This window comes from Lichenostomus cassidix, chromosome 5 (genome assembly GCF_008360975.1).
Source record: "Lichenostomus cassidix isolate B80296 chromosome 5, HeHo_3.0, whole genome shotgun sequence".
In the NCBI taxonomy this organism is placed as follows: Eukaryota; Metazoa; Chordata; class Aves; order Passeriformes; family Meliphagidae; genus Lichenostomus; species Lichenostomus cassidix.
Window position 1 is genome coordinate 24,050,255 of NC_139486.1, and position 22,204 is coordinate 24,072,458.

The 22,204-nt window shown below is 36.1% G+C and overlaps 1 protein-coding gene across 3 annotated transcripts in view; it reads right to left on the reverse strand.

Moving 5' to 3' along the window:
- Positions 1 to 22,204, reverse strand: part of MIPOL1 (mirror-image polydactyly 1) — a 180,856-nt gene that overhangs the window by 146,099 nt on the left and 12,553 nt on the right. Inside the window, exons 1-3 of one of the 3 annotated variants that reach the window (XM_085061862.1) lie at positions 6,689 to 7,013; positions 3,887 to 4,021; positions 2,497 to 2,576 (exon numbers count right to left, since the gene is read on the reverse strand). In XM_085061862.1, the coding sequence (XP_084917988.1) occupies positions 2,497 to 2,576; positions 3,887 to 3,891 (85 nt within the window). In that variant the 5' untranslated portion in view covers positions 3,892 to 4,021; positions 6,689 to 7,013. Of the gene's footprint in view, positions 1 to 2,496; positions 2,577 to 3,886; positions 4,022 to 4,565; positions 4,810 to 6,688; positions 7,014 to 22,204 lie in introns of those variants that run through there. The other 2 variants (XM_085061861.1, XM_085061860.1) reach the window with 2 other exon arrangements.

A 22,204-nucleotide genomic window follows, 5' to 3' on the forward strand; every position in this document is an offset into this window, starting at 1 on the left:
CTTGGCTCCTGAATATTTTTCATTTTTAAGTGGCATAGCCCTCACTGGTCTGCTGCCAATGTTCCTGGTACATTCTCTCAAGTATCCTTAGAGAGAAATGAAAAAAGGCATTAACCTCCTATTAAAAACTAGGTGCTGTGGAGAAAGGGAAAATTTAAACAAGATACAAACACAAAATAACAAGCTTTGCACACAGACTGTTCTTTAATTCTTCCTAACAGAACAGAACAGTGACAAAGTCTTCAGTCCACACAGGGCTACTACCTTCCGAACAACTCGGAAAGTTAAAAAGAAAATCTCACCTATCAAACACTTCAGATATACTCCTCTTAAACACTACCTTTCTTTCAAGTATTTTATTTTATAACATCTATTAACAGGTTACATATTATCCCACATAACTGCCATAAACCTACCACTTCTCTGCATCTAATGTTTTTTCTATTTTTTAAAATTCTCATTCCTTGACTGAATTTTCATCTAGTTAGATGAATTTTATCTCATATTTGCTTTACTGTCCTGATTTGTTGACAAATAATATAATCTCCAATATTTCAGTATGCTATTAAAAAATGTGAATAAATCATTATAGGGTTATTCTAAACCCAGCTTTCAAACTTCCAAGTTACAAGAAAGGATCATATAAATACAGTACAATACAGCCGCACAAAGGAAAGATATGCAGATGACAGAGCAAGCAGAACACAAAATGGCACACTCTTCAACACACACATTTACACAGAAAATGAAAAGTTGTTGTGATTAAGTAACATAATAAGAAAATGCACCAGAATATCTACCAAGGGCACATAGTGAACATTATGTTGCTGAAATTGACCTGTTATCTTCATGATAAGTGAATGTAATTTAGCTGTTAATACCCAAATAAAATTCTAAGAAAAAAAAATCCTTCATCCAAACCAGTATGATGACAGATTTACCCATAATCCCTTTTCTAAACTTTCCTAGGAGCAAAGGCATAAAGAGTTATATGATTTATTAATGATTATGCTAAAGAAAAGTGCATAAATTTGACTTTGTTTATATAACAACTTCTATTGGATACATGAATCTGTAAGTGTTAGCTTGGAAGAAGCAGCTGTCTAAACAGCACAAAATATTAACTTAATGCATCAGAAAAAATCTACATGAAACTCAGTAACTACTCAGTTTTAAAAATATCTCTGAGCAGCAGCAGAACATAATTTCTTGCAATTAGACAGGAAATATTTCACAGAATCAGTTTCATTTGCCTGCTTCGGAAAACTTAACCTTTTGAACCATTCTTAGGGTATGCTGACCCCTAAAGGTCTAAAAATACTAAGCCTGATTAAGCCATTACACATTTAAATTGTCACAATACAATTCTCTGCTAACTTACACCAATAGGACTATTTTTGTTTACAGAGTATATGATTCCAAAACTTTTTAACTTCACTCAGTAACAGCTCAAAATTCCATAAATTAAAAGGGGTCTACAAGTAGTTTATTTTACAAAATAATATAGGTAGAAATCAGTTTACATGTGAAAGACAAACATCATCTCCAAAACAGAGCATTTCCTCTTTCTTCTAAACAGCCTCTCCATGAAAAACTTGACATTTATTATATTTTGAGAGAGAATACATAGTATAAAACTAAAAAAAAAGAGATATACAAGAAACTATCAGGCTCTGATATAGAGGGAAACTCTGCTGTTGACACACCTATTCAATTTTGGTTTTTTTAATCTACACTCTGTCACTTAGTAGCAAAAAGCCACCCTTAACTGAAGGTCTCTTTTTTATGTCTCTCTTTCTTCCTTCTACACATTACAATCTAGTCACAAGCCACTTTCTGACAATTCTCTTCTACAAAGTCAGTCAGTCACGTAATGTACTCTCAAATTCAGTGTTTTTTTTTCCTTAAGTTTCTATCATGAAACATATAAGAATGTATCTGAGAACAATTGTGTTTGCTCAGCCAAATACAAACACAAAAAGATACTTGCATCCTGACGAAAATGAAAACTCCATAAACTGGGGATGTTCCAAGTTAACCAAGGCTACCTTTACCTGCAAGCCTTACCCTACTGTCTAAATTCAGTTGAGATACTAATGAGAAACTCATTAATATTTGTAGATGGCTTAATCACACCCTAGCCAGGAGGGAATAGCCAAGAAAATTACCTTAAGATGGACCTTCAGATTTACTGTTAACCATTAAAAAATAAAGGTTGGAAATTAAAGTGCAATGTACAGACTAAGAATTTAAACAAGACTTCTGAAAGTTATACAAAAACATTTTCAATAATCCAGAAAATAAAAGTGAACCTTTATATTCATGTAGCAGCTCTCCTGTTACTCCAAGTACTTTTAAGGGGCAGTATGTGGTTGTGGTTTTTTTTTCTTTTCTTCCAAAGTCAGTCATATATCAGCAAGAACAAACACACTCCAGTCACAGCCTAGCACTGGTACAACACCTGAGGTTCCTTATTAATATCTTTAAAGTCCCTACCTTTTGACCAGTTCTCCATTTGTTCTTCTGAATTTGTTTGATCTGGCACTGAGTCCAGTTTTTGCTTGAAGGTTTCAGAGCTAAAATAAAACAAACTCTAGATAAATAAACTTGAAACAATATAATACACCTATACTTCGCCTTCATTTGACAGAAAATTTACAAGACAAGTGATTTTAAATATTTATACCAGGACAATGAAGACTGCATACTTTAACAGTCAGTGAAAAATTATAATTCCCAGTAAAATATATTTTCTTCACTCATCTAATTTTTATATTTTATATTTATTTATTTATATTTTATATATTTCTATTTAAATTTTATGTTTGATTCAGCTTTCTGCTGCATATAATGCCTTTGTTGAAATATTTATTAGTTTGGCTTTTTTTCCTAGAGTCTGGTCTTGGAAGTACATGTTACTGAGCACAGCCTAAATCACACCAAGCAGTCCCACTAGAGGCAACAAAACTGCTCACTTTGGCAGTTATTACAGATGGTGGCATGTGCTTCACTTTACAGTATTCTTTCTCTTGCTTTAATTTCCTAGATAAAATACAGGTAAAGTGGCCCATGACCACACCAAGTCTGAATTTGCAAGTCCTTCTAAACAGCTAAATAATGCAACCCAATATTTGCATATGTATTGCTTCAGGCTATAGTTAATTACACAGTTGCAATATTTCATACAATCAAAAATTTTCAAGAAATAACCCTCAGTAAGACCTACAGTAAAATGTTATGCCTACCAGGCATCATTTTGGGTGTTAAAATATATGCTCATTTACAGGTTAAAAATTCAATTATACTCTGTATTGCAAGGAAATCGAAATAAGTTTGTAATCTTGGTAACACAGTAAGCTTACCACAAATTTTATTACTTACTCAAGCACCTTTTTAGAAAGTATTGTACATAGGAAAATTTTTGATCTTTAACTATGCAGTTGTGCTTATTTTGCATTTTTTCCTTGCTATTTTTTTTTACATTTATTAAAAAGATACATGTGTCTTGAAGATACAGTGGCTGGATTATGAAAACACCCAGAGGGTTGTCATTGTGCTGAAGAGTGTAAGAGATTTAAAAAAAAAAAACAAAACCAAACATATTTTACAATTCAAGCAAATTATACCAAGACACATATCCTAAATAATAAAGCAGCAGAAAAAATTGTTTTCTCATACAAAACCAAAAAGCACATTATTTCATTTTTATCTTTAAAATTATAAAAAAAAAATTGTACAAACACTTAAGATTCAACACTAACATGCACACCAAACATTCAAGAAATATATATTTATATCACATTTGTTGTTGGCTATAAATATGCATGATAAAAAAAATGCATAGGATTTGATGTGCTTAGGCCTTAACACAAAATAACAACTTCACCTCATATCGCAGAACACTGAGTCCCTTAAAAGAATCCCTCAATTGAAGCTGTGCGGTTCTTCTTCAATTCTGTGTAACTGTGTTGATTTGAAGTTGGCAATCTTTTTCTAAGTTCCTCATTTACTTTTGGATTAGCTGAAAATATAGAGGGTTATTAATATCAAGAAATAGGTTTCTGTCAATGAAGCCATTTCCCTACATATTGCACAAAAAGGTTCATAATAATTGCAGTATTTTAATAAGATATTCATATAGCAAGACATGAAGAAAATATGGTATTTAATAACCTCTGGAGTATTTTAAAACATGTCTTAGGGCCTTAATGTGTCTAGTAATATACTATTTAAAACCATAATTTTATCCCTCCACAATATACAGTCATTCTTCCTCGCCATTTACCCAGCTAATGAATGCCAGCAATTAGTAAAATGTAATCCCATTGCACAATCATTTTAATGCTTTTAGCACTCAGAAAAGTAAACACCAAATTAATACTGCTCAAGCCATATCAGATCCTAGTTGGAAGCAAGCAATTATAGTTCAGCTCCTCAGGTGTAATTAAATGATTGGAATGATTTAGTTCCATAAATGCAAGTTAATTCATAAGCAAGCAACAAATATACTGGGAGTAATTACAAGAAACATTGACAGTCTAAGCAGGGCATGTGCCTTCCTGTACCTGATACAGGAAAATGCTGCCCTCTCCCGGAAATAATGAACGATGGCACAGGATAAATTTGTGGCCAAAGTCAAGAGGCTCATTTTACAGACTTCATAGGTGATACAGGTTTTGCGAATTAATAGGAAATTTCTGATTTACACATAGAGAAAATAAAAAATATTGTTGATATCAGGTTAAGGTCACCTATCAATCAAAGATAGGTGATCAAAACAGAAAGATTTTTGGGGCTCCCTAGGGTGTGCCAATTAATTTCCTCATAATTAGAAAAAAATGTTAGGATACAGAACAACAAAATAATCCAGACAGTAAGTATTTAAACTGGTTGCTCTGAACAAAAACACTGCAGTAGGTAGCTGACTTGTACACAACACCTACTTGTTCAAGACGCACCTTTACAGAAGATATCTTGAACATAAGGTATTTTTAGAACCAAAACTTATTGAACCATCACTATTCAGCCAGCCAAACTTCACCATATCAAAAACTACCAGAAGTGGCAATTAAGTTTTTCACACAAGGAATCATCAGAAAACTAAAATACAATTATTCTCAATCTATCATTTGAAGACAATCTGTTAATAATCAATCTGTGTAATAATAAGAGGAAATTAAAGCTGGAGATTAAAATAAAGAGTACTGGTAGACCGAGACAAAACTGAAAACAGAAAATGAAACCACAACCTGAACTCTAGAGTTAATTTTAAATCTAATTTCCTTATTCACTATCTATTTATTCAACCTGTGCTAGTGTAAAACTACTTGGACATCATGAAAGAAAGTGATAATAAAAAAGAAATTTTCCTTATCTGTAGAATATAAAATGCAACTGTCACATAAAATTCATCGTTAAGTACAATAATGAAAGAACTCTCAGATCTAACTGTTTTGAAGAAATATAAATGGTACAGAAATAATACTTCCCAATGCTGCATATAGCAGCATGGCAGAAAAATCACACACTGTGGTAGGATGTAACTGCTTTCCATCCAGAGAAACTACAGGAAAGCTTAATTCAGAAGCACCTGATCACTCTAAAAGCCTGAAATTGTTCTTTACCAATAGCACTTTGGCACAAAAATATTTAATTGTTCCAGATCTTGGTGTATTTCAAAACAAACCTAAGCTGTAAACAAATACCTTTGCTGCTACTCTACTTACTGTAGAACAGAAAAAAATTATTTTAAGAACTCGTATTATTAAAAGTTTAAAATGTACTGCACATTTGCTTTGCCCTTTGATGTCACAGTCCTATTTTTCTATTCAAATCTTGTACACTGGAAGTTAATTGCTTTTGGAAACTACTTATTATTCATGTAAAAATTAATGTGCCAATGTGTTTAAATCCTTTTAAATGACCATTCATGCATCTTTCTTCTTTAAGTACCAATGAAATCTGTCAAAGATATCAATGCAAGATGGTCTTAGACAAAGTTCTAATATAGATTTTTTCTGCTAACATAAGATTTTCATTTTCGTCAACTTTACTTAAATTCCATTAATTTTTTAAGCTGCTTTTAATAAATTCACAAGTAAAAAATTTTAGGCTCCATAGTCTGTCATTTGTGTTCCAGCTGACTTTATGAATATTAATAACAGTGTTATCCTGATTAAATAGGCTTCATATAAAATCCCTGTGAATCCTATAGCTCAGACATCTCATTTTTCCAACTCTTTATGAATTTGGATTCAGACATTAAACTGGAAAAAACCTTAAAAAACAGATTCAATGGTACACTGGTGTACCCTTAAGCAAAAAATTAGATGTTCTAATGATTTGAATAATTAGAATTGATAGGACCACATATTGAGATTTCAGGCTTTCTGTACACATGCAACATATTTTAATGAAAACATAAACACTTCACAGACAAGGGATTAAGAATCTATTATAAAATAATAATACCTGTCCTAATGCTTACCTTAAACAAACAGATGATATAATCTTAAATCTTTATATAAGGAGTGCTGATTTGGAGAAGTATTTTCCAAAGAGAAAGAAATTTGTGGATGCTTAATTACATAAGCTTACACATGAAATACATGAACATTCTAGTTTACTACAGGAGCCCAGTGAAAAACAGCATTAACTTTTTAATGGTTTATACTTCAGGAAAACCAACCTTTTTCTTAAGAATGTCAAATTGAAGCCCACAGGAAATATTAATATTATCCTATGAGACTCATGCAGTCCCAGTTTCAAACTGTTAACTTCTTTCCATGCTTGTATGTTTGAATTAGTTACATCTATGACAGACAAAAATGGAAAATTAAGCTCACTGCACTGTCTTCACCTTTTTATATAGTGCTAACTGGGATTGTTTCCTCATTCGTTCAGGGAAATATTCTGCAAAAATGCCATTAAAATACTTTGCCTTACAGTACCTTGGAATATGAATGAATTTTAGGAGAAAAAAAAATCTAAACAAAATAATGGCTTATTCAAAAGGATGGCATACAAATCCTGGTTCTAATTATTCATCAACACAAACACTTAATAGGAATTAAATAAAAACAAGAGGTATATAAAAGTAACATGCATCACCAAGACAGGACGCACACAGGGCTTTACTTTTGCAGTTCCAAATAGCTTTTATTACAGCTGTAGCAGTATTTCCTCTCTCTGAGGTAAAAAAACAACCTCTTGGGTGTCTGCAGAATAACTCCTATATAAAAGAGCACTCCACAATAACTCCAACCCCACAACAGCACCACAGCAACACTAAGGCCAATGCTTTCTCTCCCTGGGCAGGACTGAGAAGTCCATCATCTAAGCCAGAATTCAGTTACTGACTCCCCTCCTCAGGAACAGAAAGACTGTTGGAACCACTCTCTATGGAGACCCAATGACTGCAAACCTCCATTCCTTGCTCTTGCCTTGACAGGTTTTGAAGTCAGCCACTGAATCATGGCCTTAGCTGCTGTGACAGGAAGCGAATGCTTGCTGGTGTTGACCAAATTCACCCATTCTTCACAAAAATCCTCCAGTCTCAGGGGAGTTTTTCTACACAGAGAGCTATCCCACCTATCCTACCTCTGGTGGAACAAGAGCCCAGTTCCCACTATGCCTTGGAACAACACTGAGCCAGTTTTTGTCCCCCTTAAAGATGAGGTTAACCGTTGCCATTGAAGTGCAGGGATGAAATACCATATAGTTTATGAACAGGGAAACATAGAATGAATTTTAGCATTATTTCCATAAGATAAATTAGATTGCCAGGATCTTCTAAAATATCCTGAAACGTTTTGCCTTGGGGCATGGCTGAACTACAAAACTTAATTTAGGAGGGTACGCTACATAAAAACCAGTTACCTTCTCAAAGCATTTCCCCAGGGAGAAAACAGACAGTTTTCTCAGCCCAGGTGGATGTCAAGTTTTGATTCAATGATACACTCCTACAAAAAGAGTGACATTTCCTCTCTATCTTAAGAAACTTTAAGGCAAATCAGAAATCCAAGGCAATTTTAAGTAAGTTCAAACTAGCTTTGGACAGTTATAAAAACATTAGTCAAAGGACAATAGAAATAGCCAATTCAAATATTTGTTAAAAGTGGAATAATACTTATGTGTTAGACACTTAAAAGTTATCAAATGAAACATACGTTGATTACAGAGGTAGTTATTTTATTGCATTGTGTTGTATTCTATCCTATTACTTTTATATGCTTTTAAATAAAGTGGTTCATGCAAAATACTGTATTTGGACATAAGAATACAAAACATGGGCAAGTGGATTAACCCCGTAAGTGAATGAATGCAGCATGTGTGGTACTTCAAATTTATAACTCTTACACCATGAAAAAGACTTCAAGATTTTGGTTAATAACAGTAACTTCATTATATGGAAGCCTGAAAAAAATGTTTTCCCAGAGGGCAATGTGAAGCAATAATCCCTGGCTTTTCTTCGCTGCTGATTCTTGACCCAAAAGGAGACATATGCAGTTGATTTCAGCTAACCTGAAAAAATCAGAAAAGACATGAAGAAACAGGGCTCAGGTATTTTTCCTCTAATGCTGCAGAAGTTTCTTCATATCTTTACTACAAAATTTGCATCTGGTGCTTTTAATGATGGCCTAACATAAGCCAAAGAGCACTTATTATTTTGTCATGCTTTTGACAAAGGCACAAGAGGATGCATAAAAATGCTTAAAACCAACTAGTTGATGATAGGTTTCAGCTATTCCTAAATTAAACTTAACTGGATAAAGGACATGTACTCTTTGTTTTTTCTCCCTAAATTGACCTCAGTGTCTTCAAGGCTCAATTCTCTCTCTGTGCATCACAAAATGTTTATGCACATATCAGCTCACCAACAGTCTCCTATCTCTTCTGCCTTCTGACATACTCTCTCTTTCACATTAAAAATCTTCATTGGTGTTTTATTTACTAAACAACCTTCAGCCTGCTCTGTTGTCTTATTTCCCAGTTTTTAGCTGTCCTTTGTCCTCCAATTCTTTTTCCTTAGTTTTGTCTTCTCTTTGACAATACATGTCTTTTCCTTTTCCCCCTGCCCACCACCTATTTGAAATGTAAAGAAAACGGCAGAGAACCTTGTCAAAGACTACCTCTCCTTTTTTTGCAGCTTATCTCATCTTTCTGTGCACTCTGCGAGGCAGCTTTCTTCTGTGACACTCTAACATTATTTTCATAATGAAACTATGACATGCTTTGATCAGGTGTGAACAGTCAAATCATTTAGCCATCCTTCAGTGTTGTTGTAAACACTACACTGGCCTCATAACTCAATATTCTACATCACATTATATATTGTTATAGACAGCCACGTCTGCATTTCTAAACAGTTTACAACCAGATTGTGATTTCCATAGCCTCTACAGTTAGGAACAAATATGTGCATTTTAAACTAGCCGTTGTCTTATCTGGAACCAAAAGAATATTGAATAGAATATTTTAGTAGAATCAGCACTACACAGTGGTAAGGGCTACCTGTGTATTACACTCTGCAGACAGGATCACAGTCAGCAGACAAGGGGAAGTCATTAAACCCCTCTATTTGGCACATCTGAAGTGCTGCATCAGGTCTAACCTGCTCATGGATATCCTGAAATTAAGGCCAGCAGGTGATTCAAGATGATTAGGAGTCTGCAGGACATGAAATATGAGGAATTTGCAAGAGTTTGGTCAGTTGGTTTTAAGGAGAGAAGGCTAAAAAGGCATTTTATTGGGTTTTAGTTGCCTTGTGAGCAAATCTAGAGAAGACCGAGACAGATCCTTCTGACAGAGACAAGCTGTAACACAGAAAACTCAGAGTTACGGGTAAGAGAAAATTTTTCAGTGTGAGGAAGGTCACTGGAACAAGTTGCTTAGGAAGGTTACAGAATCTCTATGGCTGAACATGGGCAAAACTCATCTGGATATACCAACCCAATCTAACTTTGGAGATTGCCCCATTCTGAACTGGATGACATGCACAGGTCACTTCCTGCCTACCTAGCTTGTTTTTCTAAGGACTGCAACAAAACAAACCCACCAGAACTACAATTCCTGTAATAGAAAAAATACAAGGTTGCTTTCTGCTTTACAGGGTAGGTCAGTAGAGCCCTTGAACAACCAACAGTCAAATAGCAGTGAGGCACAACCAAGGACAACCCACGTGGCAGACAGGCTAAATGCCAACAGGGAGGAAACAGTGCAACAGCAGCATCTGCACAGCATTTTGAGTCCTACTGGTGTTGAGCACCCTATTTTCTTCAGTTTATTACATGACTGGATGATTTGGCATTAGGCCAAATATCAAATACTGGCTTGCACACCATACTTCAGTAAACCAAAAATGCACCACTGATACAGCTGTTTTACCTGTCTTTTTGAAAGCCTGGACCTCAAGCCCCCAAAAATCCGTCCCTCCCCCAAACTTAAGAAAAAGTCACTGTGACTAAAGAGCTCCAGAACTAATTATGGAAATTATTCAAGAAACATGAGTCTAGAGTGCTTGTGTTTGTAAAATTAATTGTATAGTATATTCAGTACATTGAAACTACCAAACCCCAAAATCATCATCTCTTTTATCACAGAACTACGTTGTTAGTGCAGATTTTACCATAAAAGCAAAACTAAAACCACGAAACATTATATACACATAAAAACGTGAAGTAGTAACTTAAGTGCCAAATTCACAAACCACTAGTACAAGTAATAGCATTAAGCAGAAATTATGTCTCCTGTCAAAAACATTCCAATTGTTTGGCTGCCTCCACAGAAAGAAGTAAGATTGAAGAGGGACTTAGTGAAGAAAAGGAGGCAAAAAACCACACTGAAGCAGAGAAACTTGATTTACCCAGCCAACTCACATTTTTCAAGGTAACTTTAAATAGCGCCATTTTTCCTGACAGCAAATGCAGTAAAAATAAAAAGCATAAAGACTACAAACAGTGTGGATATTGGAGCCTGACCAAGAACTATCATGAGTGTTGAACATGCAAAGGCCTGTCAGCAATGTGCCAACCTTTCAAGATCCAGTCCTTTACACGGGGGCTGAGAGGGGCCTGACAGTTTCCTGCTGGGAAATACAGGCACACCAGTTATGTATCTGTCAGGCTGTTTTAAAAGGGCATGAAAACACAAATGCGCCTCCACCACTGTCATAAGGCAGCAGATCCAGTGCACTGGTTCTACCCAAATCAAGCAACTACTCCGATTCTATAGTGTACACTTCAGCTGCTAAAAGGAGTCACATCACCTGAAATTTCACAAGCTAAAAAGCTCAGAGAAGTAACACTGACTCCACATTAGCCATATTTGTTCTTTACATGCAAATTAACTAAGCTACCATTTTCTTGGATGACTACCTGAAGAGAACACTATCCTTCAACTACAAGCACAACTGCTCTCTAAACCATGCTTGCACAACAGTAAAAGCATAGGAACATAGAGTGTTGCTCAGGTGTGAACACAGACATATTTTGACTCAATAAACATAGGCTCGCCTGAACTTCTGGTTTTGTTTTTTTTTTTAGTTTAGCAACTAGATCCAGTACACAGTGCCTTCATTGACTATGAGTAGTAACTTCACCCTTGTAAGCAAGAAGTGGAACTTACAGTGAAATGGCACACTTCAGGATGTGTCCAGAGAAGGGCAATGAAGCTGGTGAATGTTCTAGAGCACAAGCCTTACGAGGAGCTGCTGAGGAAATTGTAATGCTTAGCCTGGAGAAAAGGAGGCTGAGAGAACACCTTACTGCTCTCTCCAAATACCTGAAAGGAGGTTGTAGTGGGGTAGGGGTCAGTCTCTTTTTCCAAGGTCAAGCAAAAATGGCCTAAGGTTACACCCGGGAAGGTGTAGATCGGACATTAGGGAAAATTTCCTCAGAAGGGTTTGGCAAGCTTTGGAACAGCCTGCCCAGGGAAGTGGTGGAGTCATCATCCCTGGACATAATTAAAAGATGTGTAGATGTGGTGCTAGGGAATAGGGTCTAGAGGTGCTAGTGGCTATGGTCTTGGCAGCACTGCATTAATGGCTGGACTTGATAATCTTAAATGTCTCTTCCAACTAAATTATCCTTTGATTTTATGTTTGCTACACTCCAACAACAACATTTCTGAGCATTTTCAGCACCTATGCATTGACTGTGTGCTTTACAACATGCTTAACATGCATGACATATACCATGCCTTATGTGCAGTTGCTTATTTAGGTATGATTAGCAGGCTAGTGATTTTAGAAACTTAAACCAGATGCCTCCCTGAAATTTATTGCAATATCAAAGAAATCTGAAAACCAATACAATTCAAAATAACAAGCTCCATATTCAGAAATGGTCTTGGACGCCCAGAGACGAATCATATATTCTGAGGTGGGCCAAAACTCAATGAGAACCAGAGCCAAGTCAGTGAATATAAGTCTGTTGAGGACGTCCAGAATTTAAATGGAAGCTAAAGATTGAAGAGGCTAAACCTGCAAACATTCAGCACCATAGTAATTGCTGCACTGTTTCCTGATCTTACACCAAAAAAAGAAGGCACAGGATTAAAGGGGAGTCACAATAGACTTCAAATCAATGTCAGGCAGCTGGAAAGAATTTAAAAAAACCAGAAAAACAGAAAAAAGAGGCATCACCTGAAGTTTAAAAAGTTCATTAAGATCATCAATCACATCACAGATATTCCTGGCAGTGGATCATGTGTCTTGCCAAACTTTTAGAAAGCAATACAAAACAACCACATACGAGGTTACCAATCAAACTGCTGCATTTTTTTTTTTTTTGTCAGGGAAAACAACATATCTATCCCTTAACTCTGGTTTGGAAAAAATACAAAACCTTCTCTCAGCTGAAACTTACAAAAAATAAGTCAGCTTCACCCAAGAGGCAGGAAATTCCTTCTGTGAAAAAAAAGTCTGTCTAAAATGTTAAAAGTTACAAACAATGGAAAAATTAGTTACAAAAGGTCTTCCAAAGCAAGGTGCAGGACAATTTTAAACCCAAGCAGAAATGTCAGAACACACATAATGAAAACTCCATCATTTCTTTTCTTTTTCAACCAGTGAAATAGTCCAGAATCTTTTTTGTTTTGTTTTAGTATTTGAATGCATAGATCATTCTCATTTTTCAATCTTTTAATTATTTATAAAGATATGCAACACACAGAATGAAGAAGCTGGACAAACATGTTTTCTAAAAATCACAAATTTATTTACTGGGTTTTGAAGAAAGTTTATATTAAACCCTTAGTAAGCACATTATTCAGCCAAAACCATGAAAGTAATTTACAGTGGAGAAGCCCTAAAGAATTCCACTGAGAATATAAACTACAAAGAGTTTCATATAAGTTGAGGGTTACACAACTGACAGAAAAGCTTTTTATTAGGGGTTCTGAGCCTTAACATCAGATTCTTTCCACACAGACAAATGGGAAAAGAATCCTAGAAAAATTCAAGACTTAGGATTATCTAACTATTTTCACCAAGGTTATTCTCCTTGGGTTTTTTTGTAAAAGGAAACAGATGGATATTTTATTCTTTCTTGCAAATTCATCTTAAATTCCAGTATCTTGCACTAATTATTCCTTGATTCATCAAGATACATTCATGTTTTTATTGCCAAAACACTAGAGCTGAGACAGCAGCTCAATATTGGCCCCAGACCAATTATTCTTGGGTGGAGCTAAGGAGTTCCAAATCCACTTACTAGATGAAGGAGGGAAAACCTTCCTTAGTACTTCTGAAACCCAGGCTTATTTTGATGACTGCTTTCTTTTGCACATAATTGTGCTAATATTTTGAGGCTTGTTTGTCAGATGTTCTGGTTATTATGTATTTAACTGCTTGGCATCACTAAAAGGTGAAAATTTAGAAAAAAAATCAAGACTTCATAGCTATAGAAGTGTAGATAAAATACAGAATTAATAAAAGGGAAAATCTGGCTAACAGTTCAAATACTCAGAATAATTCTGAAGGCATTCTTGGACATTGTGAAGTTGCAAGACTTGCAGGCTCCACAGTTTTATCTCCCCTTTTATGCTGAAGGAGCACCTGACAAAGTTAGGTATGTGCACTAGTACGGATTCTGTGCCTAATCATAACAGTAAGAAAACTCCTAAATAACTTCCTCTTTCACAGTCCAGCTGGGAGGAAAGAAGAAAGCCTCCTGAAATATTTCCTCTAAATTCACTATAAATTAAGGCAACATTTTTTAGTGTGGTGCTTTCATAACTCCTTACTGTCAAAGGAAAATACAAACATGCTGTGGTGGTTTTGATTGGCCCAAAACATCGGTAAAGTATTTTTAACATCCAGGAGAAATTTGGACTTCTCAGAAGTTGTTGCGGTAGGCCTGGGGAGGTGACTGAGGGGGGAGTGGCACAAAGATGGCTCCTGTGTGTCCTGAGTGAAAGTTCTGGAAGTTTTTACATCAAGTCCAGCAGAGCCAATCTCTGATGGCTCTGAAGGTGATGGACATGCTGCCGGCCAAGTTTGGGCGAATTAGAGATGCTGGTTACGCCTCTGTGAAAACATATTTAAGAAGAAATCAAAACAAGGTAGGCACACACTTCTTTCACTTCTTGGTAGTTGGAGGAGGAGGAGGTGGAGGTGAAAATATGTGATGGAGAACAGCATGGAGACATCAAGGTCAGTGAACAAGGTGGGGGAGGAGGGGCTCCCAGTGCCGGAGCTGAAAACCTTCTGCTAGCTGTGGTGAAGGCCATGGGGGAACAGGAGGTCCCCCTGAAGCCCATGGAGTCCATAAGGATGCAGAAATCCACCCACAGCTCACACCAGAGGAGCAGGTGGATGCCTGGAAAAGACTGTAAACCAGTGGGAGTCTCATCTAAGAGTTAAAACTGCAAAGGCCTTGCAAAAGAGAGAATGGTCTTGCTCCTGGCATGGAAGCAGCCTGGCCTCGGCTCGGGAGAGTCTGCACTTTATGGACAAAAAGACTCATGTTGCAGCAGAATTCAGGAGGGATGCTGCTCGTGAGATTGGACCCATGCCAAAGAAGTTCCCAGAGAACTGTCTCTCGTGGGAGGGACCCCATGGCTAAGTAGAGAACCCCCTCTCCCTGATTAGACTGACCAGAGGACCCCTCAACCTGCCCCCTGTCTGTGTTGCTGGTTTGGAAAGAGGGAAGGGGGGTGAGAGGAGAGACTGCTTCTTAAGAGGGTGGGGGATGAGAGCAGAAAAACTGTCTGAAGAGAAAGAGAGATAAATAGAGATAAAGAGTATTTGTAATAGAAGAATTGTAGTGATGAATAGATTTAAGAACCTGCTCTGTGGACTGAGAGAATGCCCCACACCCTGCCCCCTACCCAGGCTTGTTGGCTATAAAAGAGCAAAGGGGATGAATACTATAAGTTCGTAAGAGTGAATAAAATAATGTATGAAAAGTTTATTTTTGCCTTGCATTTATCCTCCAACTCTGTTAGGTAATTAAATCACTTTTTTGCAACTTTCAGCTTGGAGCCTGGTTGCCCTCTTTTCATGCGTCCTCCTGGCAATGTCCTATCTCATTTAACTCACGAGATTGATGTGCACCTTTATAGGTTTTTTTTCTGTAGCAAGAGAGACCTAGAGTGTCAGTGTTTAGTCAGGGTCAAACCCTGACACATGCCCAGATTTTAATGTAAAAAAAAAAAAAAAAGGCATAATTTGTCTGGTACAAGTTATGACCCTTTGACACTGCTTTCAGAATGGTCTTCAATATTTGTCTTCTAATTTCTTCAAGAGTTTAAAGCCACGATATCTAATCAATTATTTCTGTTCATATTTCTTGCTTATCCAAAGGAAGTACTCCACTGTAGGTTCTTCAGCTGGACTGTGCATCTGCTGAGCAGTCTGGTTTGGGAAAGGAGTTACTGGGGAAAGGTTGCAGTTTTTGCCATAACTTCTTGTCTGCCTGAAAAGAGTTAAGTGAGTTTAATTTAATTTACTCACCACACTGAACTTTACTGAGATGAAAGATTATTTTTGTCTTTTATCAAGTATACTCACTATATATAAACTAAACCTAAGAAAAAGGTAGTTCAGTACTTATAGGGTTTTCTCCAGTGCTTTCAGGACAGATTGAAAAAACACACCTACACTCAGACATCCATTAATAGACACCTCCCTAAAAACCTGTTTCTCAAGACATTTGAGAAGTCCAGAGACCCCATAACCAGCAAACTCATGCTCTGATCACATTTTTCTTTAATCAGATGAGATAAAGTTTAGTTTCAAAACATTGTGGATAACATCTGGTAACTTTTATGCACTTTTTAATAACTGGGTTTTAACATTATTCTGAATTAATTTCTATAGCAACTGGAACAAATTTTTTCTTTTATTTACTGTATCATTCCTGCATTACTAAATAGTGACACTTTTACACATAATTCTATTATACAGAATTACATTAAAAAAAATCCATCACTAGTTTTTATTACATGTGGGATTATTAAGTGCTTAAGATGTACAGATAATTCTTAATTTCCCTCAACTCTCTAATGAATGGAATGGCTGTATTATTGGAAAGGAAGTGTCATAGGTAACACTAAAGGGGTTCTCAATAAAGTACCTAGTTTGATTTTTTTTCAAGTTCTTGTTAACTTTTAAGGTAAATTTGGATGCAGCTGGAGGGGAACCTCACAATGAAAGCAGCCTATGCTATTTTTAGTAAGTTTTCTCTCTAGTGCAAGACAGTGAATGTTTGCCAAAAGAATTGTACATCCAGGAGGGTTTTTGAAATATGAAAGATACTTTTAAACTATGAAGAGAATTATAATTTTTGCCTAATATTTAGTAACCTTCAGATACTGTAATTCCACTTCAGATCCTGGAAAAACATTCGGGAGACAAATATTAGTCTACCACTGGATAGTGAAGAGGAGGAACAAAATTACATTTCAAGGGGAAACTGTTTTAATTAGAGTTACCTTGTACACCTGCACACCAGTCACCTTCAGTACATTGTGCGAAGTGTTACACCCCACAACTCTGTTTATTCTTGCTACCATCAAATTCTGAGTCCATAAAGCAAGAAGCTCAAGTTTGCTCCCAGGAATATTTATATCATCCGTACATTTATGCTGCTGTAATGCAGAAAACTAACTTAAACACCCTTAACTTGTTGACTGTTCATCCCACCATAACAGTCTCTGGAGACACCCATCACACCCTAATCCATAACCTTTATGACAAAGGAATCCTTCAAAGATGCTTCATTCTTTTATAATTCAGGACACCATGAGCAAACAGGTGCACTGGGTCCACTAGTGCCCCTTCACAATTGCATTGAATCAGGAATGGCGTCACTAGGATCATGAAAGAAATCTAATTGTATCAAAAATGGAAGGTGAGTCTATTCTCACAGGTAGCTGCATATCTGTATCTGTACTTCTGCAGTCTAATAAATTTTCAGCATTTGGAAAGAAAGCCTGATTACATGGAAACAAACCTCAGCAATTTGATCACCAGCCCAGCAGATGAAAGCTGCTGAGCTACTGCCTGTGCAGAAGCTTACCAAGCATTTACTAGACTCCATAGCTATTAAACCATTTGACATGCAAAACCATTTACCCTGAATCCTACCTGACAAACCAAAGATCAGATTTGGACCCTGAAGCAGTGACCCTTCCTTTGCTGAAACAGAACAAGTTAAAAGCTTATGAAAAACGTACATCTTCTGAAGAAAACAAAGACCACTTGTAATCCCAGCACTTACCTACAAGAGCTGCTCAGTGACACCAGTTCATCACCCTCCAGCTGTCAAGTCACTACTCATTGCCACAACTCTCTGATGTGATTTAATTCAGGTAACAGTGGCAAATTCCTGACCTCAGTGACCCTGCTACTTTGACAGAAGCCCAAAAAAGCTGGACTCTGCAAAAAGCAACAGCTGGAGAACTCCTTGTTTCCAAATGAAGGAAGCCAATGAAGACTTGTTTTGGAAGCCAACATGTGTGAAAAATGTCCAGCTGAAATACCTGTTAGGTCCAGTAACATTTTTTGGTGAAGTGGATGCCATATCAAGAAGTCTACTTGTTATTGTCCTAGAACTCAAAAGCTCCAAAACACTACATATAAAAAAACCTATCACGGAACATTACAACTTACCTATTAAATGTGTGTGGTAAGATGAGTGGCAGCCATTTCACTACCTACATGTTTCAAATTCTAGCTTGCAATTTGGTTACTGAGAGGTTGTCATCTTCTTTAGTTCAAACTGACCAAGATGCTCAGCTGAGGTACCCAACACAGAGTGAGAACCTAGAATACATTTTATTGTCCTGTCAAATCTGAAAAATAATTATATTTCCTTCTCTTGAAGACATAGCACAGATCTGATTCTGGATAAAATAAGCCTTCCTGATAGGAAGCAACTTATTACAGAAATGTACTCTTAAATTGTGGGCTCCACCATCTACATAGCATTTGGACCTCATCAACTACATCTTCAGCACATGCGAGACCTTTTGAATATGGTCAATCTAATTTCTCAGTGTTACTGTAACAACAGGTCCATTCTCATTTACAGACCTCAAATTTTGTGTTAATCTCCACTTAGCAAAGTTATGTTAATTTGCCTACACATAATATACAGGAGGATGCTGAGAGCATTGATACCTATTCACTCACTTGAAAAACCAAAACCATTCCAAGCTCTAACATTATAATGCAAGTAAAGAATGCGTAGTAGGAAAGATGGCGCTTATCAGTTTCATTTTATTCACTTTGTATCTTATGCAGTAACAATGTGTTTTGCAAGTGAAGGAGTTTCCTTTTACCGACCTTGGCATTCATCAGGACGGTACTGTGATTTATATTGAGAATTCCAGGCTTTTATCTGATCTTATAAATAAATGTAAAATACATAAAACAATTATCCTAGTGTAAAATTGAATTTTATCTCTCTCTAATCAGCTTTTGTCTATTATACATATTTCTATGTTTGAATACAATTCAAAATTAATAATAGGTATAATTTATTTTCTTACTTTTCATTATCTTGACATTTTAACAATCTTTTTTTTATATACTCAGGCTTTAATTTTATCTAGGGCTTCAACCCCATCATTCCTTTTTAGACAGGTACAATGTGTCTTTCAGAATATCCATTCAAGGAATGAGCCTGCTAAAAGAACACATTGGCCACTTAACAGACCTGGAAAAAAAAGTATTAAAAAATAGCAGGGCTCTATAACAAAGAAAAACACCAGATTATGAGAGAAAACATAGCACTGCATGTAAATGACAGGGAAAAATCCCACATATAAGAAGAAATCACAAGTTACAGTGAAGAATTAGAAGTAAAAAAGAGAGTTCTTAAGTTTGTGATTCTGGAAAATTATTAACAGACAGCTTAGATTTAATTTTTTTAATAGCTAAAAGGGACTGCCAAGGAAGTCCTTTTCCTATTAAAGGGCAGTCACCACTTTATATTGAATGCTATGGCATTAACAATTTAATACAGAGATTAGTCTTATCTGGATATGAGGCTTTCAGTACTTTAACAAGTAATTTTTTTGCCTTAAATGTAATTTATACAAATGCACCAACCTAATAGTTTACTTTCTTTTCTTAGTTCAATTAATTAACTTCAGCTAACTGTCCTCAATGTTTCACTACCTCAGACATATATATGTTGACTTCAAAGAAAGTACATCTCAAGTTCTCACTATCATGTAAGGCAAAAATAGACTTCATGTGCAAGTTCTACAGTTTACACAGAAGACTTCACTTAAAGCAAAAAGCTCAGAATTAAAGAAGGTCAGGTAGGAAATGAAAAAAAACCCAAAAAACCACACAGACAAACACAATTCAGCATGAGAATTATCCTAAAGGGATTGCAATGAAAAAATACAAAGAATGTCACGGCTACATGGGCTGACAGCAAAAGTGTCGCTTTCCATAGAGGGGAGGAAGTCCACTCTGCACAAAGGCAGACTGGCCACACCACAGCTGTTTGTGCAGCAGCAATGGGATTCCTTCACGTCTGCAGCAAATGAAGCTGCTCACTGGGCCTTTGTGATTAGAAGAGGAATGTGATAACCATGGTGGTCTAGATTGCTACAAGTAAAAACAACATGTCCCAAAATGAGTGGCCCTTGGTCTGAAGTGGCTGTGGTCAGGATGAGGCACGTTTAGGAAGTAGTCCCTCAAATACCTTGTGATAAACACACGTGGAGAAAATAACATGAAAGAACAGTGTAGTTAACTGAATAAAAGGTTAAAGAAAATAAACAGTATTTTTGCAGCTTAGCATTTATTTGTGAACTGCTGGTGCAACTCTATGCTTGACAGAAAAGCTATGAGGCTTTTGGTAGCTTGACAAGACAATCTACAAGCTTGAATGAAATGTTCAGCTTAAGGAATTAGAATAAATCTGATGACTGATGTGCTACTGAATGTGACAGACTGTCATCTGTTTTAAACAGGATCTCTGTTGGATGTACTGAAAGCAATATTTTCCCATTACCTTAAACATACTAAGACTTTACCCAATTAATTCTGATTAATCTATTAAGACAAAAGATCTCCCCAAACTCTTGCCATTTCAATAAAATAATGGAATAGTCATTTGGTTTACTTGCATGATTAATTCATGCTGACACTGTACTACTGCAATTTATTTACAACAAGTCACAAAAGTGTATAACAAAAACAATTACTCCAACTTCCTGAATTAAATATAAAATTATAAAATATACACAATAAGTGATTAAAGCAGCTTATCTAAACACTATTTGTATACAGACTTTCATATGTAGAAATATCAAATAGTTTATCTGTTATCAAAGCAGATTTTACACAAAAATAGGGATAGGCATTCCCAAAGTTTTTGAAAATCAAGAAAAAAAGATCAAAAAACCTACAGTCAAATGATATTGCAACACATAGCTAGGGATATAATAAAAAAAGAACTTTAGTTTTAATCTGGCCAAATCCTTAAAAATTGTAAACCATTACTTTAATTACATACATAGGCACACATATAAATGATGTAAAATAAGAATAAAAATCCCTGGAATGTAATTTATGCTATTTTATAAACCTTATAAGCATCAAAAAAATTGGCAAGATCTAGGGTCAAACAGGAATATGCCTCCTCTAGGTAAATAGTCCCTGTAGGAATTACGAAGGTGTTTTACCACCTCCTTATCCTAGAGATAATGACTCAAATCTGTCCCACAAACACAAAATATGGAAAAAGGATTTTGTGATATCCACCTGGAATCTGTACCTTAGGTACAGGGAATGGGCAAAACTGCTCATTGGTGGATAAAGCAGAGAAATGTCAGTTTGAACTACACTGCATTTGCAAAGCTGAGCAGGGAAGGTAGCACAACTCCCCAGCTCCAAAGCAGAATACAATCCACCACCACCAAAGTCATTCAACCTTCAGAAAAGGCTAAGTGTCAAAAGTGCACATCATTTAGATATGTTAGCTATCAGCTGAATTTCCCTCTTAGTTGATTAATTGGTGTTCAACTACAACTTCATATAACACATTTCTAAGAACAGAACACTCCATATTGATTAGCTCATAAATGTCAGTATTAGACTAATTTACCTTGCTAGTTCTCTTTACTGCTATACAAGACTACCACAATACTGGTAATTAGCCCAGCAGAAAAACTGTTTCTAGGCATGTGCCAGATTGCAAGTATAATACTGTATGTGTTTTACTGACAGAATAGAGTTAAGATTTTGAAAGATGTTTTGCTATTACAGCTTATATGTCCAAACAAAAGCTAAACTCAGAATATTAAAGCTTTGCCCACTCCTGCTGCTAAGATGCAAATTTAAGTAATAAAAAAAGTTCAAGGACTTCAGTCAAAACACTTTTGGTTGTAAGACTGCAGCTATGTGTCCCTTCTCCCCTCATCTGCACACAGAAACCACTCAGACCGCAGAAGATCAAGAGATGTTTTCCAATCCATTGTTGTTTTATAGCTGATCAATGCAGAAAATCACAAACCTCTGCACAATCTAATGTTTTGTTCTGTGTTTTGCAGGAGCTCTTTATATGGCTCAGTTACCATAATCTCCTTCCCCACATAACGTACTCTGTTAACAAAAACCACTGTGGCAGGGATAAAATCTTATGCTAGAGGCAACTATCAATAGGTCTTTGAGGTACTCTGTACAGTCAGCAGAAAAATGTATTACTTATGCTTATATCAGAATTACAAATACATGTTT